General features: G+C 38.6%; 1 protein-coding gene across 3 annotated transcripts in view; it reads right to left on the bottom strand.

Annotated features, from left to right (window-relative positions):
- The window catches only part of PTCH1 (patched 1), a 72,733-nt gene that overhangs the window by 14,427 nt on the left and 32,728 nt on the right, over nucleotides 1-25,578 (bottom strand). For all 3 annotated transcript variants that reach the window (XM_071580670.1, XM_071580672.1, XM_071580671.1), the window contains 13 exons: nucleotides 24,641-24,839; nucleotides 23,878-23,999; nucleotides 22,442-22,589; nucleotides 21,487-21,618; nucleotides 21,035-21,190; nucleotides 20,337-20,435; nucleotides 19,199-19,324; nucleotides 11,598-11,716; nucleotides 10,286-10,685; nucleotides 9,495-9,804; nucleotides 4,123-4,265; nucleotides 2,009-2,192; nucleotides 226-506 (listed from right to left, as the gene is read on the bottom strand). In XM_071580670.1, coding sequence (XP_071436771.1) covers nucleotides 226-506; nucleotides 2,009-2,192; nucleotides 4,123-4,265; nucleotides 9,495-9,804; nucleotides 10,286-10,685; nucleotides 11,598-11,716; nucleotides 19,199-19,324; nucleotides 20,337-20,435; nucleotides 21,035-21,190; nucleotides 21,487-21,618; nucleotides 22,442-22,589; nucleotides 23,878-23,999; nucleotides 24,641-24,839 — 2,419 coding nt within the window. The remainder of the gene's footprint in view (nucleotides 1-225; nucleotides 507-2,008; nucleotides 2,193-4,122; nucleotides 4,266-9,494; nucleotides 9,805-10,285; nucleotides 10,686-11,597; nucleotides 11,717-19,198; nucleotides 19,325-20,336; nucleotides 20,436-21,034; nucleotides 21,191-21,486; nucleotides 21,619-22,441; nucleotides 22,590-23,877; nucleotides 24,000-24,640; nucleotides 24,840-25,578) is intronic.

Raw genomic sequence — 25,578 nt, 5'->3', positions numbered from 1 at the left:
TCTAAACAACGTTTCAAGTTGCAAAAAGGTGGCCAGAAGATTAAGGTTATTAAGGTTTATACCTTTACCATGAACCCTACCCCCTCAAGTTAAATAAATATATAATGAATGATGCAATATACATACTCCAGCAGAGGCCCAGACATAAACAAAACCTTGCCGACTACAGCAAGAGCTATGCTGAAAGGAATTTGACTTCAACAAAGACCCTTATAATAAACTTACAATGATCCCAGCTGTCCAGGGGTTTAGAAGGAAGAGGGCACACACCAGAAACGTGCAAGACAAAACCACGCTAATGGATAAGAGGAGCCAGTGACGAAGTCCAATGTATTGCTCCCAAAAGAGAAACGGGTACCCATTTGGGTAGCTGGCAATCCCCAGGCTGGTGTAGTTGCTACAGATAGCTCTCACTTTCTCGATAGCCTCCACAAAGTCAGAAGTTTCACGCAATCCATTGAGGTAGAAAGGAAACTGAGCGTACTCTATGGGCTCAGCTGCTGGAACTAGGAAAATGATAGCAGTGTTAAAATGTGCATTTGGGAAGAAGATGATACATAGAAAGCGTGGTTAACAAAACCTTCATTCTTCCCAGCAAAATACTTAAGGGTGGTGAATTTAAATTGTACCTCTTTGGAATGAGTGGCATTTTTAAAACTCCCCAATAAACTGAAACCAGAAGCACTAACAGAGATTACTGTATTTTATCATGCAGTGCAATAGGATGAATACAATCTACATCAAGTCCCCAAACTGTTATACATAATTTAATAGATATTTTTTGAGACATGTATTTAATCCTCATCAGTGTTACAGTGGTTTTCACTGAATACCTGGCCAAAAATCTCTTAACTGCACCATAAAGTAGACAATTGCATCATATAAAATTTTATACAAATTATCTTCTTTTTTGACAGTTCAGTTTCTTTGAAATCGAAGAATGAGATTAATTTGGGTCTACTGACATAAAACTAGAGAAAAATTAGGCTCATTCAGGTCATTTTCAAGACTTCCATCAAATATTGTGAAAGCCAGGTTCAGAAATCCATGTTCAGTTACTGACAGAAATCACTGAGGAAAAAACCATAATATAAACCCGCAACGTTTTACTGAGGAAATACGTAACTTTTTGTCCTTTAATCATTTGACATACCAATAATCTCCATGCTTTTTTTTGAGCATAATGCTGGAGTCTACTCTATGACAAGTAAAAAACCCCTCCTACAACAAGCATTTGGTTACTGTCATTGTGTGTTCCAGACTCTGCAGGGTCATTCCGTTGACTTGCTTAACATGATTTGTCATATTATAAACTCAAGTATAACTTCCCATTAAGACAAGACTTGGCTGGCTGCCACAAAGTTCTAGGGTTTGTATACACTGAAGCATGGCTAGTTGGTTCTAACCCTATTTCCAAGTATATCAGTTGTCCCCTATATGCCCTCTTCCTTTCCCTACTGGTGTCCAGCTAGTAACCCTCACAACAAATTGAAAGTTGAAGCAAAGCAATGTGAACCAATATGGGTGCTCAGGAAAACAGTGAATGGCATGAAGTGGGAATTCTCCCCTAATTTAGTAGCTTTTGTATGGTATCAGTGCTGGGAGCTTAGCATATGGGTTATCTTGATAAAATTTCTTAAGTATTAAGAATTGAGGACAAACATCATGGAATCTTAGTGACAAAATGTCATAGTTACTTAGGCAGGAGTTTAATCTCCAGGTTCCTCTCAGACAGAACTATTAGGTAACACTAAAGCAAGCTTATTATAAAATTTTAGAGCTTTAAACTCTTCTAAAACTCATTTTTTATTATGATAAAACCTGGCTGTGGTGCCACAGTTACAACAGTACTTTGATCCCCTAAGACTACAGAGTAACACAATGTATTGTCCTGCTTACGCTTCTGAGCCCAACCCAGCATTAGCCAACTGCAGAGCCACTGGTGCTTGAAGGAAGTGGTGGGAACACTGACATCAACTGTAAGACATTAAGATGAAATGCTACTTACTTCTAAGCCGTGTTTCTGGCATATAGTCTGCTTTATCATGGACCCACTCCGGGCGGTGAGGGCGGATATTGGCTTGCGAGGCAGCATAGGCCACAGGGTCATTGCTAACCCAGGCTGTCAGGTAGATGTAGAAAGCATTGGGGTTAATGATGCCATCTGCATCCACCAGACGCTGTTTAGTCAACTGCAAAATGGAAGAAAAATTAAAGCCTTTCAGAACGAGCTCAGCTCTCGGGGCTCTTGCCATAATGCTTTCAACAAGTGGCCTGGAGATGCAACACATATAGGAGGGGAAAAGCAAGAGAACGTGAATCTTCACTTGAAGTGACTTATCAGTAAACTATTGTTTGTGACAATGAAAATAAAATCTAAAAAAATACAGTAACAGTGGCTAATTTATAAATTAGTACTCATATAATATTTACAATAACCACTAAATCAGCAGATGGTTCCAGAATAGACTAAACCAATTAAATACAAATTCTAAAAGACTGCAGCCAAGAGTGAAAAATAACCAAGTTGGAGAAACATATTTAAAGACATGGAAAGAAAACCTGGCAAGACTTCTTATAAACGTCTGTGTGCAGTTAACCTCTGTTGTTAACACTGAAGGAAATGCCACCTAGTAAATGGAGGAGAGCTATAAAAATAAAACAACATCTGTATAAATTTTGCTAACACTTGCCTCCTATGACCTATGTATTGAGAAAATGCCCCACATCATGAAAGCAGATGAGTGCCCTGTGGTATTTGGGTCACTGTGGGCAGATACATCTGTGGAGTAAACAGCGGTGGTACACTTCAAGGGTTCTGTTAGCCAAATCCTGCACAGCTAGAAATCTGACAGAAGACTCAGTGGGTGAAAAATATTACTAGTGTTTTTGTTTTGTTTATTTAAAATTCTGGCTAAGCTCCAGTTTCAGGTCTTTTTAATGAAATGAAAAACAACAGTGACAGCAGTTTAAAAAAAGAACAAAAAAAACCCCCAAGTTGGATTCTAAGGATCTGGATTCAATTAATCCACAGGATATGCAACAACTGTATGTCTTCAAGCTGTCTCTGGAACTGCACAGTACAGTGCTCAGCTCCTGTGGGTGCACCACACTTTTCTCCCTTCCAGGCACAGGAAATTTTATCAGCAGCTGCAGTCCAACTGCATTTATTCCACAGTGTACCTGGTACACTCTGCTAGACAAAATCTAACTGAAGGTTTTCTCTTCAACTCACTTGTTTTGCCTAATTTACAGCTGAAGCTTCATTCAGGCCTGACAACATGTTGCTATACAGCACTGTGTTTCACACAACATAGTAACTTTGAACAATGTACTCTGTAAATCTGTCACCTTTAATGCCAGGAAATAAAAAGAAAGACCATAAGTAGAACGGCCAAGAAGCTCACTAGAAAGACTCTTTCTGCCTGAAAACACAGCAAGTCAATGATGACTCTCAGAGAGAAGTTATGTTATGTTATTTCAGAATTTCTTCTTCTAAGTTTGAAATCTAATGTTAGTGTAAGGAATCACACCTAATGTATTTCCACCTACCAATGGCTATGACAAATGCAGTCATATGGTGGTGTAACCCCAGGCATATTTTATTTAGGCAGCTCTAACAATCACTATTCTTAGTTCTACAACAGTTGCAGATGTATTTAGTGATAATGGTACAAAAATAGAGCATGTAAGGATTTCAGTGTCCTTCCTCTACCATTCATCAATATCTTTTTAAAAATGATATTTTTTGTATATATCAGTAGGAATAAACCAAATAATTTCAAATGTGCATCTACCTGCAGATGCAGAGTAGCATTTTTCACAAGTTCAATGGAAACTGAGCGTGTCTGACACAGGAGCAACACTGAATGTACACCAATGAGTAATAATCAAGGACTGGCATTATTCCCCATGTTGATTTTGAACACTTTGCAACACAGGCCAGACTGCAGCTAACAAGTGGCTTCAGCAAAGTCAGTGAGGCCATGCAAGTAAGGTGTCACTCCGACCTTCAGCTCCTTGAGCTTGAAAAAAGAAACTAGGACAGGCTTTATGCACCTCCCCTCACTCCTGATGATTCGTGTGTTGTTATGTAAACAAGGACGGACTCTGATAGCATACCTGGCTGATGTCAATGGGCTTTGCTTGGTTGCCTGTTTGTACCAAGAGTTTGTAAGCCAAAACAGCATCATCAGATCCATTTTTATAGTTGTTGTAAGTGATCTTCCCAGTTTCCCAGTCGCTGTCAAATGCATCCTGAAGTCCTAAAGAGTTAAAGAAGGCAAGGGGAAGATAGAAGAAGCAAGTAAGTAGTCATTCGTACAAACAAATTCAGGAGAAATATTAATTGCTTTTTCATAGGTGGATCAGGACGAAAATTATCCACTTGCTGCTTCCTAAATTTGTGGCTCCTCATTCACTGTCAGTATGTGGGAACACAAAAGTACCAGTTGCATGTCCAGTATTTTATGTGAAGAAAAGCAGGGAAAGCAAGAAAATGGAAGGGAGAAGCCACAGAAGTCTTCCCATATTGTGCAGACCAGCAAAGCTGAGCAAGCAAGCTGCAGATGCATTGTGCACAGGTGTGAACAGCTTCCCCTCAAGGCAAATTGGAGATGTTCTCTGAGCACTTTGCTTGGAGGAGTGTATGGGAAAGAGATAATCTTACCTAGAATAAAAATTGGTTTTCCTCATGAATCACAATTTCAGAATCATCGGATTCAAAACATCATATGCATATTTGCATTTATCACCTCTTTCATACACACTACTCAAAACAAACTTGAAGTCTTGCCCAGACCTGTATGGTGTCAGAACAGAAAAGGGCTTAGCTCAGCCCTCATCCAGCTTCACCACCAGAGAAGGCATTTAGTCTGCTACCTAGAAGGGAAACACTCTCATTACGCCCGCGTCTGCCTCACCAAAACCCTGTCTGAGTGCACTGAGCCACAGAGAAGGACATACACTGCTCTCTTTAACTGTTTTGGGCTACTGCGGAGCACTGAGGCAATAGCTTCTACACTATAATCAGAAATTCCACTACCGGGGGAAAAAAACCCACACTCCAACTTTTAACTTCAAACAGCAACTCAGCTGCTTCTCAAGCGCAGCATGAGCGAACACGATTTTGTCAATTTGTTCCATCTGTTCAACTTGTGCAGCTAATACAAGTCATGGGATCTGCTGCCAGCACATGTAAAGATCACAGCCAACACCTATTCACTCTCAACTGTTATTTTCCTCCTTGCCACCCTTCAATACCTCACAGCTGAAATTTGGATCAGATTTAGTACAGGAAGCCACAGCCCCCTACAAGGAGGCTCTGTGCAAGCAGATGACAAACCGCATGTCCAGGGAAGGGAAGAAAAAGGCTGGGGGCGTGGCAGTGGAGGAAATCCCCGACCCACCTCACAGCTGGGCTGAGGAGCCATAACAAAAACCATCACTGCAGATTGGATAGGTTAACTATGCTATACCGAGATAAGAGAAAATGCACCCAGTTGACACTGCCTCTTGGACAAAGCACCCGCTCTCCCCATTTATAAATTCATCCCCTCTTCCCTTAACAAACTGCCTCCCATGTTGCCTTGCTAAATCGTGTCAAATCACATGAAGCCAGCAGTCTGAGAACCAAACCATGACAGAAGGCTGACAGATTCTCTGCATGCAGCCCTCCAGCACTGGCCCAAGAGGAACAGAATTTGCCATCAGGTTTTATTATGGCATCACCAAAGGAATTTGGGGTCCCCTTTAAAAAAAACATTGTTTGCTGTCACTCTTGGAGAGGAGAAACATTGCTTAGGACTTGCAAAAATACCAATATATCTCTCCTGTGTCAAGTCCAGCTCCATGTCAGTCTCTCAGAGAGTGGCCAGATGAGAGCATTTGTGCTATTGCAACAATAATATGCAAGACAATTTCAGGAAATTAAGAGGAGGCTGTCAGAAAAGCACATAGAAAAGAAGACCACCTAAGAACAGCTTAAGTGCCAGTAAAAATTACTCCCTTCAGCCAGAGGAGCACACAAACTGCTGTGATGGACAGCGTGCTGGGGCAGAACTTTCAAACATCCCACCCTTGTCAGGGGGCTCCACAGACACCCAGTAACAAATAAATCCATTGACATGTATCAGTTTGTGGCTGCAAAAGAGTCTGCAGAAAGAATATCAAGAAACCACTATCAGTTGTGCTTCATTTCTAAAGGATTTTAAACTTTAAATAATGAAAATTTCCTATTACACTTTGAAACCAGTAGTAGAGTTGCTGCTTCCAAAGCAAACACGTTTGATCCAATTGTTTTAAAAGACATCTAATCTTTTATAAATGAGATTAACTAAATACTTCTGGGCAGAAATGTAAAAGTATCTTGTTGACCTCTTTCTGCAGAAAAGTTATAAAAATGTAGGGAATTTAAAAAATCTTATGTATGGGATTTTCTCACATCAGTAGTCACTTTTGCTTAATGCTTCAGAAGTGACAAGATCCAGAATTATGTGGGATGCGGAAATGGGGGTGAGGAAGGAATTCCTACTGACTCATGTGAACAGCTGCCACCATGAAACACCAGATAAGATTTCCCTTTGCAATAACATACTGATTAGAAGCCACCAGAGAATTCAAGCTACCTCATTTACAAACAGTTACAAAAATAATGTTCACATTTACAGTTTAAATGAATGATTAGTATTAACTTTTCTTCTGTTGCATTTTCAGTAACAGAAAGTATGCTAACATAATCGGATACCAGAAATCAAAAACACAAGGGGACCTCTGAAAAGAGAAGTCCATTAGTCAGAAAGCATTCCACTGCTATTTAATGAGAGAAAATATATGGCTAAGACCAAGGACACCTTCTTGACAAAAAATGCTTTTGTTCACATGTTGCTTTCCTCGTTCTGCTGGACAAATGTGTGCATGTCACAAGGCCATCTTGAGCCATGAATGTCTAGCACTAAATTCAGAGTCAAGCTGGCAGGAATTAGCCATGCTGTTCAAAGCAGTCTCTAGTTTGATCACCCTGTCCCTCCAGCATGCAAAACATACCAGTAGAAGTGTTCTACCTCACAGAAGATCCTCTCTGAATTCAGCCTAAACCTGCACCTTGTTTTTAAAGACTATTGTCATCTTCCCTTCCCTTGACTCCCACACACCAGCCACAATAACAATCTGGTATTATTCAGCCTGTTAGTGGCTAAACCTTGAGACAAATCCCCAGCTATGACAACTGTAACAGCTTCTAGTGTAACAGTTTCTCCCTGCTCTTACATCAATGCACTGAAAACAAAACTTCTTTCTATTGGTACAACTCAATATCCTCCTTTATAGCTTTGTGAATGGAGAACTACACTCTGTGAAGACAGCCCTGTGACTTCATGAAACAGCAGGGTTGTATTAATTGTGTCTCTATCAGGGAAAGTGGGTAGAAGGAATATGGATATAGACCTAAATTCTATTTAAAAATCATAATGATTAATTCTAAAGCTGTGGGTGATCAACGGGTCAAACAATGTACCTTCCATCACAGGGCTGGCATGTCCACTTGGATCACAGCAAGTCACTGCTTGCTGGATTCTCCCTGACCATTTCACTACAACATTTTAGCTCCATGCAGCCTACCAGTATAGTCAGGGTACCAGGAATACACACAGCTCCTCTAGTGGAAGAAAAGAAGAGAACAAATAAGGACGGGCAGGCTAATGTGGACTGGAATGGGGAAAGTAACTATGTGCTGAACTAAGCACAGAAAAGGAATACCCCTAAGAGAAGAGCAGGTCTGGAAAGGTCACATATGAGCATGGACATACAGTGCAGAAGAGGAGACATGCAGGCCCTTGGCACCAGGCCAAGGCCACACAGTCCTTAGCACAAGCAGGTGATTATGAAGAGGACAGGGAGACACCCAAAGTGGAAGTGGTTTGGGAAAGGATGTGGTGCACCTGAGAGAGGAAGCACTGGGAATGCAAGCACTCCTGGGAGGAACACGAAGTGGGTCAGCCTCCAGCATTTCACTTGGAGCACATTCAAGGACACCTCTTCCTGACTTTATCACTGGCAGGTTGTGCTGAGGCTGAGTACTAATAAAGCTTCCTGAACATGATCTCAGACTTCCATCTCCCTCCCTGGGGAAGGGGAGAAAGTGAAAGAGGGGACACAAGATACATTTTTTCCTACTGTTTTGGAACAGCAACTAAAAATACCCACAAAAGAAACAAAATAAACAGCAGAGATTTAAGAGAATCTAAAATGTAGAAAGATCATTGCTTAGAAATCTAGAAAATACATTAAGGTTCCAATCCAGCAAAACATCTCAGTATGCTGAATTTTGTTCCTGCCAGTAATGTTTTCCCTTACAGCTCAATATGCTTATGCAGGCAAAATATTTCAAATAAAACTTCCAGTAAGTAGACTGTGATGGATCAATCCAATATATTTAAAAATCATTACAAAACTCCTAAGCTAATATCTGAAATACTGCTTTGCATTATTTATCAATGTATCGAACATAAAGGAAACTTGCTCATTTTGTCTAAATCTGTCATTTAGATCCATCTAATTTCCTAATATTGCACAACCTATTTTCAGAAAAAATAAAATACCCCTGTTACTGACAGTTACCTACAAGTTTTCCAAGAGTCACTGGCTGCACTGGTCACCTGTACAAAATTTAGGCTCACTAGGTCAGCACAATTTATTTTTCTGCTGGCAAGAGCTTTCTAGAGATTTTCCTCATAGAAAGACAGAGGTAGGACAGACGTAACCCTTGGGAAGGTACGTTTGCTGGTACGTTTGCTACGATGTAACAGTAACTATTTATTTTAAATAAAAAATGTAGTTATCTGTCTTAACATATGTAATTGTAGTATTTTTAGTATCTTTAATTAATTGACTTCAATACAATTATCATCCTAGTATCTGAAAGGCCATGCCTTCTCTTGTCTTTCTCCACCTTCAGCACAGAAAAAGCAGCCCCATAGAAAGTGTGAGGATACTTGACTGGAAATTTAGAATTTGTAGTAAGTTTCCAATCCAATAAAACACATAAGCCACACTGAATTGTCTTCATGCCAGCAGTCCCAGATGAAGCCAAAAGGATCACTCAAGAGCTTAAAGTTAAGCCTGTGTCAGAATACATCAGTGGACAGGGACTTTTCATTTACTCTCCTGAAAACACTCAGCAAACATTGATTTACCCAAGATAGTGAGTCATATTTGGCCAATGCTGAAATTCTCATTAACTGTTTAGAAATGATTGGCATGGATGTAATTACTTAAAGCTTCAAAATTGTCTTACTGGAGAATAAACTTAAATTCTTTGTGTTTAAGTGACCTGCTGGAAAAACAGCAAGTCCACAGGTGATTTTTGGAGCACACCTAGGCATTTTCTCTCCTGCTTGCAGTCTTTAACTGTGCAACCATATTTGAAGAAAGCAACACCAGTGTGAGGAACAGCTACTTTTGCTGAATTAAGAAAAGTTTGTGTAATGCTTTCTTACCTTGTAGCCAGTCTCGAAAGTAGTGCAACCACATTTTGGGAAGCTGCCTGTCCTCTTCCAACAAAACATAGGTGACATTGCTGAAACTTCTGTGAAGTTCATAGAGTAAGTGCTGGACATTTGGATAGTCTGCTTTCTGTGTCACAATATACATGTTGTAGAATGAAAAGTACTTGAACTGTGCAGCAATAAAGTCATATTCCCGTGTTTCCCGTGGTACAATGTCTGTGAGATCTAGTCCATCTCTCACCCGGGTAGTTCCATAAAGGCTGAGCCCGAGTAAACCCAGAAAAAGAAAAATAACCACAATCTGCAACAGAAAATGGAAATGTTTTTCATTTTAGGTTTCTAAGGGAACTAGCAATTCATAATGTCAGACTAAAAAAACCAGGGTCAAAATTAATATCCATTAGTCTACTTTCAAGCTTTTCTTTCTTCTATCTTTTCTTTTTCTAAACACATACATACTATAAGACTAAGCTTATTTCTCTTCATTGAAGGGGCTTTGCATCATGGAAGAGGAATTTATATTGTAGAAAAGTTTAAAAGTGGCTTTAATTCCACTATTCACAAGCTTGTATTACTGAAAGTCACCAAAACTCTCACTACATTCAAAAACACTACAACACTTGCAAGATAAAACTTCTAAAGTAAGAAATCACCTTTAAAATTATTAAGAACTGTTATTCCACAAGAATTTTATTTATTCCTTATATTTAATAGCACTGCCAGAATAACTGGACAAGGTGGAAGACCATTTTTGAAAAACAGGTAAATAGTTCCCTGATTACCTTAGCTTTTGGCTTTAGGAGGAAGGGAGCATAATGCTTTTCTGCAAAATATGAGAGTGTCCACTTTGTACAGGGTGGCTCAAGACAATGCATACTGGGGTCTGAGAACTGGGAAAGCAAATCCCTCGTCGAACTTGTGCTTTCTGGGCTCTGGCAGCTAAGGTTGTCTTGGGTCACTGTCACTGGCTGCACAGATATTTCTGAGCGAGGCTCTGCTGTGGTGTAGTACACCTGCGTATGGGGATCATATTCTGTGCGTAACTGCACGGTGGACTGCATTGTAATCTGAGTTTCATGTGCAAAACTGTGGCTGCTGTATGGAGGTGGAGGACTGTAGCAAGTATTGTCGCTCTCTGCGTATGCTTGGGGCTCAATCTGAATCACTCTAGTGACACATGGACTGTAAGAGAAGAGAAAAACATCTGATTACATTTAGATAGATCTTGACATTAATCAGAGTAGATGGGATAACATGCTTTCATCTGAGATTGCTTCTACTGCTATTACATGGTTTATATGAATGAAGTGTAACGCTTAGATGTTAATTTTATTCTGCACCTTTAGGAAACATTTCTCAGACATGGTTCATAATGAAGGCCTCTGAGAATATGTGCACATTTCTTGTGTTCCAGAAAAGAAGGAAACAACATCTGTCTGAAGACGCTGACATTTACACACACCACTCTATTAATCACACATGCTAATCAGGTCAGTACCCAGGTAGTTGTACACAGTCTGAATGCACAACTATAACAGAAACTTTATCAAGTATTATCCTGTAATGGTATTGATACCCATCTTTGTTCTATGAAAAACTCAGCTAAGGGGAAGTAATTTTATAGTTTATTTAGGTTTAAAAGCATAAAAGTATAAAAATTAACACATAAATGATTTACCGTAAGCAAGGCTTACCAGTATCCTGAGTTTTGTATAGTTACCCAGGACTACACAGTACTGGCACTGGTCACTTTGCAGTGTCTTCTAACATTCTAAAAACGCTTGAAGATATTCCTAAACTATGGAGCTTTTATCTGCTTTCAAAAAGTTTTTCTCTAACAGTCAAAATGAACATACATGGGTGGAGGGAGGAAGAAGTGGGGGAAAAGAGGGAAAGAGAGGCAGATGTATTTTACCTTTTCCCCTCAGGCAGGTAAAAACCAAGGTAGCAAATATAAGTCAGTCACTAGCAATGAAAACATGACAATAACATACTGACCCTGCTTCAGTGAAGAACTTTCATGACTGACAAGGAATCAAAGTACTGATCAGTGACCATAAAAAGGACATACATCAATCTATTACTCATTCTCACCTTGTAAAACAGCAGAATATATCCAGCCTCCTATCTTCACGACGATAAAGATCCATGCTCAGGATAGCAGGGAAAATCAGCAGAACCATAGCAAAGTTGAATACCACCACAACTGCTGCCTAGAGACAATCATAGGAGAAGAGACGCTGCTAAACTTCATGTAAGGCATCAGCTTTACAATGCATAAAAATTCCTTTCAATTCTTATCTATTCAGCCATTTACCACTTCAGTCCATGAGATGTTTCCAAGCTTTTCCCTGAGGAAACTAGGAGATGTAATTTTACATTCCCATTTCAGTATGGTATGTCTATCATAGTTCATTAATTAATTTTAGTAATGAAGTTTGTAATATTTCAATACATCTGTGCCTGGATATGTGGTGATTATTTTTAAAGTGGCAAAACAGTGTCCACTGACTCAGTAATCATATTTTTTACATCAAATTCTGACATATTTAGAGTCTCGAGGTAAAATAAGATGGAAGCAAAAGCAAACCTGGAACTAGAACTGAAGTTCTCACATTTAAGGGATCTGAAATAATTTAAGTAATTTATTCACAATAAAATTAAAGCATGTTATTAAATCAGAAATGAAGGTTTAATTAAATTGTAATGAAACTGATCTATTTAGTAAAATACTATCATTTGATATACTTACTTAGAAGTCTAGCCAAAAGAAGAGCAACATTTTGACTTTATCAGGGATTCTTTTTAAAGAAAAATCAAAACTACCACATAGTAAACCTATGTATTAATATGCTAGTGTTTAACAGAGCTTGATTTATGAGCCAGTCTAGCAAAATTATTCTTAAATTAGAACAAGAATACTTGGATTATTTGTAAAGTAAGTATAACATAATGAAGAAAACAACCTTCCCACCCACCGCTTTTCAAACCATACTTCAAACCCTTTCCCACACAGAGATTCCCAGAGAATTTCCACAAACATATGTGGTGCAGCATCCATCATTATTATTGATAGCATTTATTTGTAATGCAGAATTGTTAGGAGCACTAGCCATCACAAAGGGAAAGCTGGGCACAGATGGAACTGGAAGATAGTTGTAAGAATAGGAGAGACACTGGGAAAAAAATGGTTAAGCCATCAACCAATGGGAAAAAAACATTGAAAACCTGATCTTTTACCCATTACATAAGAAGTAGCCACCTCAATAGTAGCCCAGTTTCATGCTAAGTTAATCTATATATAAATTATCAAGCGTTTCCACCCGTAACTTCTGAAATAATGACTGTTTGTGTTAAAACAGTTAAAGAAAGGAACAAAAGCTGGGCTATAAAAAAGACCTGATATAAATGTGACCTCTTTTTTTCCCAAATAAATGAATGGCTTCTCTTGATCTTGAGAAATCAGACCTCAAAACTGTCAGCATAAAAGATGTGATATCCAAAATCCATGTTTTAAAAATTCTTGAGTTATGTACCAAATAAATGACATAAATTGCTTAAATTTATCTGTGAAAATCAAGGTAATAACACATTGAATGACTTTTACAGTTTTGAAGCTTTCTGAGTATAATAAAAATCATAGATTTTTTTTACTGTTCTGAAAATGAATCACCTAATTATGTTGGAATTTCAATCATAAATACATTGTATACAAAAGTGGGGCTTATTGGTGTTTTTTTCTTGTCTCTAGCCTGCTTGAAGTAAGATTTTAGTCCTGCTGGTTGTCTGTAGACACAGCTATTGAAACAGAATTTACCTGGTACTTAAAGCCTAAGTAGTATTTAGCCATCTTTGTGGGAAAAGATCCAATCACTATTTAATGATTTATAAATATTCACACAGAAAGGCATGTAAGGTCATAGCCAAGACTTTAAAATTTAGTCATTTGCTTTTGATCCTCTCTAGAATTAATTCAATCTGTCAGAAAAACAAATGGCTGCTGTTGCAAGAAAGGTGTTTGTTGGACTTAGTTCATACAACTGGTTTCTTTACTGCCGCTAAACCAAAAAAGATTGAATCACCCATATTACATGAATAATTAGTTGTGCCTAACCAAGATCCTGTATCAAGGATCAGCTAAGATTTATTGGGATTTGGAAAAAACAGCTGAGGTCTGACTTAATAACTCTTACTCCTCCCAGCATGGCTGAAAAACTAACAGAAGTCCTCTGTTTCCGCTGCATAAACTGCAAATACTTCATTCCATATCAGTTCCTTTTGTAGATTCCAACATCCTTGAATCTCTAATGTTACTAAATCTGAAAACTAATACTCAAGTGTGTGGTTCAGATGCAATTAAAGGTAGTTATAATGACATTAGATTTTTTTAAGACGTATCAAAACTATTCCAATAACACACAGTAAATCTGCCTACTTAAATGGAAATCTCTTTCTGGAATAACTAGATTTTCCATTGTGCCACTGTTGATGTACTAACTACACCACAAGTAAAGCATTTCAAAGCAATCTCTGGTCTGATTGGTACTTAAAAAGATTTCTAGAGCTTAACACCACACTTTCTATATAATGCACTCTCTCTCTCCCTCTCACACACACGTCTCCAGAGTTATAAGGATGTAACAGTTCTCTATTTTCACAACTAAATACAGAAAATTCTGTTCTTTTATGAATTCTAGTCTGTTGTACCATCAAAAAACCCCTGGGATTTGCTAAGGAGCTGAAAGGAAAAATTGTTGAGGAGTGACTCAGTCCCTGACCTGATGCATCTGCCACTGCTTCCCTCTCAAAGCCATTCAGACATCTGGTGTCGTGGAATGGGAATGTATGAGAACTGCAATGGCCACAATCTGTAAAAGCAACAACAAACTGTGGCAGCAGAGCTTCCATAGTACAGGCAGCACCAAGCTAAAAGCAAGTTTAGGATTTTTGGGGACAGGGAGTCTTCTGTCACCTCCTCATAGACCGATGGTCAAAGGGGAAAGGAAAGGGCCTCAAACCTTTTAGTTGAGAATCAACAAAGGTAAGATTAGCTGAGAAGGGATAAAATGGAGCCTACTCAAGGGTGTAAAATGAAGGCATTCAGTGAAATGAGAGCAGAGAGCAGTAAAAAAATTCCATTAATCAGAAAAAATACGTTGCTCACTTCCTGAGAAACATACTATGGTTTTCGCATCTTTTCATAAGGCACAGCCTAAAAATATTATTGCTCCTGCAACCGTTAAGGGAGACAGAAGAATGGCAGTCTGTGCTGGAGGCAGGGAGGGAGCAGGGAGCCAGGCTGGTAGGTATGTGCTGGGGCCCTGCTGAAGGTATGTGCTGCTATGTGCTGCTGTGTGCCATTCCTGGCAGCCCACCCAGGGAGACCGGGTGTGCTGTATAGCCAGAGGTGATGAGCGGAGGAGGAGGTCTGTCAGGGAAACTTCCACCCTACTGCTCTCTATCTGCAACTCCCTCCTGACAGGGTACAGACTCGTATCCTTGCCCCTCCCCACCCCCCTTCCCCTTAGGCTTTAATTTTGCTTGTTAAATTCTCATGTCAGGGACAGGGGAAGGTAAATAAAGTGGGTAAAAGACAGGGGACAAGCCACTTCAGCAGAGTAAGATAATCAAATGAGCTTAAAAACGTACATTCTTTCTCTCCACAAACCCATCACTGCCACCTGTTAACTCACTTTTACATTTAGGAAAAAAAATTGTCATTCTCATGGTGAGGGAAAAAGTTACTGCTAAGACTGATTGGGAAAAGTTCTACCCTCCTCTTAGTAGTTCCACACCACTCCTCTGCTGTTAAGGACAGGAAGTTTCTGTTGTAAACAAGAAGAGTTAGATGAATTTTTGAACCTTGTCTTTCCTGGACACAATTTACTGTGACAGTGTCTGACTAAACTGTCTTAGGAAAAAATACAGCCCAGCCCAGAATACACTCTGCCTTGCCTTCCTTCATTTATACTTAAAAAAGGGCTATGTTTAAGACATTCCTACTGCAAGATTCCAGACTTTCCATAGATTTCTCTAATAACCTCTTCCTCCACCACAATTTCAAGAAATGAAACACATCTGAAAACCCAGCACTCAGTCCTTCAAAGCCCAGAGGACTCTTACAGGTGAGTCTTCTGAGTATTTGGGTCATACTCAGCAATCTCAAAGCCCTAAAACTGCTTAATAAGATCAACACATGAAATAAAAGAGTAAACAGTCCTTACCTTTGTAATGTAATTAACTTTGAAAATCTGACTTTTAAAAGGACTGGATTCCATTTTTTAAATCTTGGAAAGAGCTAACCCTAGAAAACTCTAAAGCAACATCAGACTTCCAGTGTTTTGAGTTCCATCAAGTAAATTAACAACTCAGAGATATGAACTGCTTTAGCTGGAAGAAGAGGACAAAAGCTGAGATAGGAGAAACCACTGACATACAAAACATGAGTTTTTAACTAGAAGCTGGACTTGCAGATGCAAAAAAACATTTATTCTCCCTCAGCAGACAGGATATTTTACAAATACTGAGCCTCAAAAGTTACAGAAATTTTTAGTTACCTTGCAATGTCTTAAGAAAAGTGAATAAAGAGCAAAAACAATGTCAAGAGCAATTTTTTTTAAGCCCATCTGTTAAAAATTCACTATTGAGATAAGAAGATGGCAGCATCTGTGAAAAGTAAATGCAGTATTTCATTGCTTTTTAAGTGTTGCTGGGAAACTATCAAAGATGGCAAGGACTTTCTGTTTAAACAAGTCTGAGGGAAAGGGAGGAAGGAGACTGTAAATAAAGAAATTCATATATGAGTGTGGACAACCTGCCAAAACTGCCATGGTTCTCTGATTCTTAGTACTGTGATTATTGTCACCTGATTCTGATTTTACCTGATGAAGTTAGGCAAAGCAAGTAATAGATGGTCCTTTCTAACAACAAAGGATTTCATTTTAGTGGTTGCTAATTTATGTGTTTATCAGTCATATATGTTCTTCTGGCATCTATAAATACTCATGACACATCTCCCACAGTTCTTTTCACCTCTTATACACATATAAGGGGCTACTATGTGCAAGCAAGCACACATTACCAAGTGAGAAAAGACTAAGCAATTCAAATACTAATTTCTGAACACCCATTTTGGTTCCTACACATAAATTCTGTATTAATCACTGCTTTAAAAAGAACTTTGATTGTGATGCTTTTATTCTGAATATCACCATATTCATACAAAATCTCACTGAGAACTTCTTGCTTATCATTTTGCTGTGCATATTTTATTTTTAAACTTTCAGTGACTCGGTGTAAGCATGGCAGTAAGCAAAAAGGAATTACTTTAGAAAGAGTATATTTAACATACTGATTACAGTAACAATTACATATTGTGTCCATGTATGTTCCAAAGGCAATCTGTCATGTTCTGATGTGAAGAGTGAAAACAGAAAAAATGAGCAAAATCTGATCACATAATAAAGAATTAATTTTAATGTCTCACACTCAACAGCACAGCAGTGTGGTCACAACAAAACGGCCCATCTCTGTTGAACAACTCTTATGAGATGCATTTAGGCTCACCAAATCACTGTAAAGCACAGATACTAAAAAGCCAGATGATCTCCAACACCCTGCTAGCTGCTGAAGGTACACGTCAAATGTTTGAAATTTGGCCATAGATTGCAGAGAAAGAAACAACTTCTTCCAATAGAGGAAATGATATAATTCCAAAAGTACTTCACACATCTAGACTGGTCTTTACCAAGGGAATCTTATGAGGTTCAAGAAAGCCAAGTGGAAGGTCTTACATCTGCACTTCTACCTGATTGTGCAGTATCAATACAGGCTGAGAGATGAACAGATCAAGAGCAACCCTGCCAAGAACGTCTTGTGGGTGCTGCTGAATGAGAGGCTGGACATGAGCCAGCAATGTGCACTTGCAGCCCAGAAAGCCAATTGTATCCTGGGCTGAACATGCATGACCAGCAGGTTGAGGGATGTGATTCTGCCCCTCTGCTCTGCTCTCGAGAGATCCCACTGGGAGTGCTGCTTCCAGCTCTGGGATCCTCGATACAGGAAGGACATTGACCTGGTGAAGCAAGTTCAGAGAAGGGTTGCAGAGATATTTAGAGGGATGAAGCACCTCTCCTGTGAAGAAAGGCTAAGAAAACTTGGATTATTTAGCCTGGAAAAGAGAGGACTATGGGGAGAGTTTATAGCAGCCTTTCAGTACCTAAAGGGGGCTTACAAGGCCATGTACTGATAGAACAAAGGGGACTGGCTTTAAACTGAAATAGGTAGGTCATGTTTAGATATTAGGAAGAAGGTGTTTGGTTTTTGTTTTTTTTTAATTAGGGTAGTAAAACACTGGAACAGGTCGCCCAGAGAAGTCTAGTTGGAGTCATCCCTGCTCACTGGGGTGAGGAAGGTGGGGGTTGGACTAGATGACCTTTAAAAGGTCCATTCTGACTCTAACTATTCATTCTGTGATTCTATAAAATAAAACAATTCATTACCACATGACCTGCATGAAGAGACATGTAGGTTTTGGCAAATCAGCAGAGCTAAATACTGTTAGCCATTGAAGACTAAATATCTTATTTCGGTTGCCATAGACTCATGCTAAATGATGCAGAAAACCAAGGAGGCCTTTACTTTCTCTATTATTCACTACTGAATTGCCTACTGAGAAGGAAATGCAAACAAATTATTAATGCTTATTGGTAACATAACTGCAAACACAAACAAGATGCCATTTTACAGCTTAATGCAGGCATACTTAAACCTCTGAAAACAGCAATAATTGCCACATATATTAAGAAAAACAGAAGATTTTGCTTCCTCTGGGTAGCCAAGGGCTCAATGAGAATGAAAAATGATTGGAGAACCATGCTACAGCAAAAGAAAAATAACTACTGAAAAAGTACATTTTGCTTGCTCTACAGTGCTATAAATTGCTTGTGTCAGAGAAGCTCCCAAAGCTTTCTTCAAAGAATCCTCGTTTTTGGAAAAAAAACCCAAACAACTCTTTCTCCAACATCCTTAATGTTTCTTATTCCTGAAGGTATATTATCACACACAAACACAAGAAAACAGAGAAAGGAAGAGCAAGTGATACATGGTTCAGTACATAAAATTCACATTTTGTCTCTAAGCAGCTGGAATACAAAATTCTTGAAGTTTTCTCCAAGTTTGCTAAAATTACACTGGGAGTAAGGCAGTAAAAGATGCTGCAGTAATAATTAATATGGCAAATGCATATTAGCTGCTGTCATTGCACTGCAGTTGTAGTTTTTAAGACCAACAAATTGGACAAATATGAATGAAAGGATTAAATTACTACTGAGGAATGTTACAAGACACACTACACTATAGCCTGCTCCTCTTGACTTTAGATTGCAAATCTTTCTGGAGACTTTTTCTGCTTAGTTGCATACATCTTGGCTTTTGCATTCAAGCCAGCTGTGATGGGGCAAGGTATTCTTTCACCTGCTAAGAGGATGTGAGAGACTTCATGCATGAGAACAGACTGTAGAGCAGAACCAAGGGCAGGCAGTTACTACCCAGATCTATGGTAAACTACAATGTACTGGTTCAGTGAACTGCAGAAGCACCAAACCCAAACTTTAATGCTTTCACTTATTAGTACCATCATCAGACTTCCATGATAGACCATGCCTAAGAGCTAAAAAAACAGGATATAAACTTACTTGGAGTGAAAATGCTCGTAAAGCAGGAATAGGGATTAAGGCAGCCATAAAGAAAGCAGTAACATTGCTGATAGATGTAAGGGCTACACTTGCTCCTGTTCGCTTCAAACATTCACCTGTTCTGTCCTGCAAAACAGAAGATGTATCTTAAAAGTCAAGTGAATAAGGTGATGTCCTACAAATGCAGGGGTCATTATGCAGATATAATACAGTAGCAGTGAAAAATTATTACACTTAAATTCTGAATACAAGTTTGCATTTGAGAGTGTGTGAGAATAAATTACATACCAAATATATTCTCAAGGAGAAAAACAGATGACACATAAAGTGCTTAAGTAGTTTGAGGGTAGAAAACATTACCAGAGTTAATTCTAGCTTCAAAACACAAAACTAAATTGGTACTGACATTATATCAAAATACATCTGTAATTAAGCAGGATATAACTTTTACCAGTGGAATCACTTGGTGTTCTCATTTTTCAGACAAAACAAGCATATGTTAACAGCACAGCAGTGTAACATGGCTACACATCTTAAAAAGGATGTAACAAAACAAACAAAAAGAACAACCCAAAGACCGTGGACCACACACAAAAAATACAGAAAAATCAGGATAAACACACGGCCCTTCTCCAGCTGAACCAGTTATTACAAAGCGTATAGAGGTACAGTGCAGTGAGGCTGTAGTGTCTACATGCCAAACCAGTTGCAAAGAAATGGAAGGCATTGCCTGTACAAAACAGAGTCAGCTAATATTCATTAGTTTTAAATGGGCCATACTTTGGATATGAAACTTTGAACTGAGACTAAAAAAATTAACAAAAGTAAAGGATCATAAAAGTGATGACAACTTAGACTTCCTAACAGTAGTATGTTTTGCTATGAAATGTCATCGTCCACTATAAACATCAGAAAATAAAACAAAGAGAAATATACACAAAAATAATTCAAGAATGTGAGCCTTCCAAAACTTCCTAGGATCACACGCATTGTTATAATTTCCTATTTTTACAGAAATAAGAATTTCTAGACCCTAGGAAAAGCTATTGAGAAAAAAAACCTCTACTGACTAATTCTGGATACTTTTCCTATATGAAGCCTTTTGTTATCTTCCCCCCAATCTCCTTTTGGTCATTACCTCAAATGGAATTCTCTTATTCTGTCCTGTTTCACTAAATGCATGTGCCAGAAGGAAGACATCATCTACACCAACTCCAAGAGCGAGAAAAGGCAAAACCTTGGGGGAGAAACAAAACAAAAACCAAGAAGGTTTTTTATGATCTGCCATGCAGCTAGCCATTAAGTGGCTATTTAAAACAACTTCTACATTACACTGTACTCAAATCCAAGGGTGAAATGAAATACAAAAAATCTGCAATACAGGTATTAACTATGTTTTTAGAGTACTGCTGAGGAACTTAATGCATACCATTTACAGGTAGTTTAAGTTTTGTGCAAAGAATATATGACAATAATATGAGTTATATCCAAAATATTTTCAGAATTTGACCATCCTGATATATTCAGATGTAAAAACAAATTTGCAGCCCTTAACGTACAACTGGATGCCTCCACTTGTACTGGGATACAGGAAAATCAAACATCTCAGCATCTAGCAAATACACAGACTACATAATACCTACTTTTTTCTTTAATACCAATTGATAAGATGATAATTTAATTCATCACAGCATAAGCTATGACACAGGAAAAAGGCACAAGTAAAAATCTAAATTCAAAATATTTTTTCAGCTTTTTTCACCTCAAAGATTCACTTGTGTTCATTTATTAACAGAGTACTTGTAATTTAACAGCAGGCTTGTGTCTTCTAAATACCTGAGTTGTGGCAGCGTTAAAGGAAATTCCAATCAATGAGCACAGGCCCAATCCTGCAGCCACCGAGAGTGCAACCAACAAGACTCCTGCCAGCCCCACAGCACCCTGAGACTTGGCACAGTCCCATCGCAGCATCGTTAAACAGGCATAGGCAAGCTAAAGAGAGGAGCAGGGAGAGGAGTTTGGGGAATAAACCAAAATATTAGAATGGATCCTTCTCTAACAGCTGTCTCTCCCTACCCAACACAGAGATCCTTGTTCTTACTTTTTAATCAGAACAGATGCAGAGGTTACAAAGTGGAAAAGCTGACATGCCTGAGGTAAAGTTTACAAACTGTAGTTTTTATTTTAAATATATTTGAAATGTTTTTGACTTCTGTCTGGCAACAATAAAGCAGGTTTTTAAGCCCTGCTCTACTACCACATTAAAATAAACAGATTTATTTTATTACCATTAGTAAGTAGCCACTAGCTACTCTGATAGCACTGACATCAGAAAATGACTTCAGGATGTCATCCAGGGTGGTCGTAGTAAAGGAGAGCACCTTCTGGGTAGAGTTTTGTGCAACACTTTGATGAACAACCTATGAAAAAAAAAAAAAGAACTTGGTGTGATTAAAGAAAATGGTATTTTTGTTAAATGTTGGTGTCTCAGTCAGGAGAAGTCATTAGCATCTTCTACAGCACGTGTCTGAAATCAGCTCCTTTTACCTTAACACACCTGTGAAAGCCCATACCCTAGGCAAAGATTATGCTGATCACAAGCGTGTTTTGTGATTGTTTCTTGCAAGCAACTGATTATGGGACAAGAATTTGTACCCTTCAGGAAACGCTGCTGCATTCCCAGCCCATTACAAACATTTAACTTGAATCCCTTCCCGTAGCTCCCCCATGCAGTACCAGTTTTGCCTTTAATCCCAGGCCAGCAATGTCTTTGCCTCTCCCTGCCTGGCCATTTGCAGAGGTCAGAAGCAGCACAGGAGAGGTCAGGGCTTGGGATGCAGAGGCCAAGCATTGTCACACAGCCTCCCCACCTGGGCTGCTGCTGCGAGAGCAGCTCATGGCTGGCTAGTGTTTTCCAGACACCTTTGGAATAACCATGCCAACCAAAATGTTTTAAATTCCGGCTAGCTCTTTAGTTTCTTCTCACCCTCAACAAAGTAAAATGTCCCAAACAGCAAAGAGCAAAACTTTCATTGGTTCTTATATGGGAATAACCAAGCAGCTTCTTATGTTGGAAAACAAACCAAAACCAATAGAAACAATAAAACCCAAAAAGAACCTTTAAAAATGGGGATGCAATGACTCAGTTCTGGTTTAGGTATCTTCCATCAAGAAATACTGCAAAAATCAGGCAGCGGATCTTTGTAGAACTTAGCATGATATCTAGTTTATTTTCAAATTTACCTCAACATACATCCTCTGCCAGGCTTCCAGAATTGCTGCTGCCTTATCCTCATTCCAGTTGATATGTGAAACATATTCATACCCCTTGAAGTGTTCATACATTTGCTTAGGAGTCATTAACTGAAACATGGTTTGCAAAGCCTGGGCACTGTGACATGGAGACAAACAAGAGAAGGAAGAGGTATAAAATTAGCATTTTCAAGAAAATATTTTAATGGCATGAAGTCATAAATGCAACTCTAATGGGAGCTTGTCTGAGTTCCTGATTTCACAGGGCAAGTGCTTGTATTAAAATGGAACAGAATATAATTATTCTCCTTTGTATCTGGTGCAGCTTTACTGCTCTATGCAAGTATGGAAGCTAAATCTGATTTCACTGAAGTTAATTAGAGTTTTGCCATCCTTTTTAACAGGAGCAGTTTCAGAAACAAATAATGCAAGCCTACAAATCAGAACCCTACAAATTATAAAGATCATGACTGATAAGGCAGAGTACTGTGAGGATTCCATCAGAACCGTTATTTCTACATCTTCTTGAAAATGCTGTTGGCAAAATGTAATTCGAAGACCTTAAGTCTTTTTCATCCTTCAGAGAGAAATGTTAAACTTCTCATGCCTGACAAACTGTGTGGAGCACACAAGGGCAGTAACTTCCCATTCAGAATTTTCACAGTATGCAACTGTATCAAACAATTTTGGAAGGTTAAGGAACTATTTTATTTTTCACTAAAAGCACAATTTTTGACTACTTATTGAAAAACTTATCAACGTTTAGTGTGAATGTCAGGTCAAAGTTCATGTTAAAAGTTCTCTGGAAGAATTCTGCTATATTTAGTTTACTGTGGCCTACATTTTTTGGAACAATTCAATTTCTTAAGTTTTCCCCCCTCCGCCCCAAAGTCCAGTGTTTCATGTCTTCATTCAGAAGTTTAAAGTAAAAGGGTTTGTTTTACCACTCAAGCCTGCATTTATGATATAGGGAAATAAAAATAGACTTTTCTCTATACTGATCCTGAACAAAAAGTTCAGTGGAGATTCTGGAATTCTGAGAGAAGTCAAATGCATGAGGACATTACTCAAATTATTTTTTCCCTTTTTTCCTTTGATCATATTTCAAAATATGATCAGAGGTGTTCAGGGCTTTGAATACCATTCAAAGCTTTGTACATACATTCTAAACAACAAAACTGCCAGTAAAAATCTTTCTGAGCAAGATGCACTTTCATTCTGAGGTCAGAAGTAGGAAGCAACGATGCTGTCTTAAATTGAAACAACTGCCTAAGCCCTCTTTTAAGTTCTATTCTCTTGGTGAATGCCCCTCTAAAGTGAGATTTGTAACATACATGAAGGGCAGTAGATTTTGCATGATCCTCCTGTAGTACCACCAAAAAATGGACTCTAATAAAAACTGACTTTTTCTTTAAACATTTTTTTACCTCACAAGTTTACCAGAACTGTTCTTGACTGTACCACCTATAATCAGCTCCTCCTGCCAATGCATGTATTTTCTTGACAGTCCATAGCATCCGCCACTCAAAACAAGGGCTACATCAAGAGGCTAGAAAAAGTTATAAGGAAGCAATTAATTGGTTTCATAACTTTAGACAAATTCATACCTTGATTCAGCACCCAGTGAACAAGAATAATAGATGTTAAACACAAACTAGGCAGTCTACTAAAGAAATGCATTCCATAAATCAAGTAGAACAAATCTCCCAGATACTTGTTGACCAAATGGCAATTTCTCTGAAGTCTGACTTGATTTTTAAAGGGATATATAAATGCAAGGCCTGTCTTCAACTTTGCCATAAAAATCAACAAAACTGACTGTCCTTGAAGGAAGGCCTTGTTGAGTAGTGTGAGTGTAGAGCAGCAGAGGTATTCCAGCAGTGGCTATTGTCTGTCTGAGGCATCAGGTTTGCTGAAATGCCACATTTCCACAGCCAGAGTGTAGCTGACAACTGTACCTTCACTCTAAATACATAGGATTAAGCACTGCATCACAGAATGAGGCAAAGTCCATGACTGTGAGCTAACAGCATGTAACAGGAACAGAAAAATGACATCACTTAAGAACAAGAACTACATACTGCCTGGAAGAAAATGGTACTTTTTTCTATTCCGTCTGACCTTCCCTGCCACCTCTCCCCACCCCTAAGCCTCCTTTGAAAAGATATGCACAAGGACAAGCAAACTTACTTTGGTGGAATTTTTATTGGGAGCTGTGATTGGGCAATCGGGATCAGCAGGATTCAGGCAGGGCCGATCCATATAACCATGACCAACCTCTGCTTTATTCAGCATTTCTTCCCAGCTCTCTACTTGGTAGTTTATTTTCTTTAACTCTTCCAAGAATTCTAAGGGGTCAAAGTTGATCCACTGCAAAGGAGGCTTCCCTCTGCAAGAGCAATCAGGAGAAAAAGACACATAGGAAAAAAGACAAAAGAAGCACTGAAATAAGCACACTTTTAAAATTACTATTTGAACAAATAACTAAGTTATTTTATGATAAAAGTTAAAACTTTCTCTGGTAAGGCTGTTTCATAAAATGTAAGGTATGTTTTAATGAGATTTATTTAGGTACTTTTCTTGTAGCACAGCTGTAACTTTAACAAAAATAATCTGTTCTTACAAAGTTATCTTATAAAAGAGAATACTCACAGGTTAAAAATATTTCCATATACAAACAAAGCAAAACAAATCATCAAGCACCTAAATAACAACAAAGTAGCCAACTGCTGCTTCAAGGAATTAGGGGGGAGGGGAGAGGGACAGAAGAGAGGGGACTGAGGAAAGAAAGCCTTTCTCATAGCATCAGATTACTTCTTGCTAGTCTAATAATCATCTTGGAAATGTAATCAATCAATATAACTGATCTTTGTTTACCTATAACAATACTGTGCTCCTTCAAATGCCCTGGCGGCTTGACTATCAACCATCAAGCTTTCCTGCAACCATGGCTGTCACCACTATCACTGTCACGTCTCCCACCCCCGACTTCTGAATTTGTGATGTTGACAGACTAGAAATGCTTTTGACTGCCTTATTCTGCGGTTCAAACCACACTGTATCTGCTTAACCAAGCTTAAGTCATTATTCCAAATCTCCCAACCAGAAAACAAAAACCCCCTTATTTC

The sequence above is a fragment of the Pithys albifrons genome, chromosome Z (genome assembly GCF_047495875.1).
Source record: "Pithys albifrons albifrons isolate INPA30051 chromosome Z, PitAlb_v1, whole genome shotgun sequence".
NCBI classification, from domain to species: Eukaryota; Metazoa; Chordata; class Aves; order Passeriformes; family Thamnophilidae; genus Pithys; species Pithys albifrons.
This window is presented reverse-complemented; position numbering and strand designations above follow the sequence as displayed.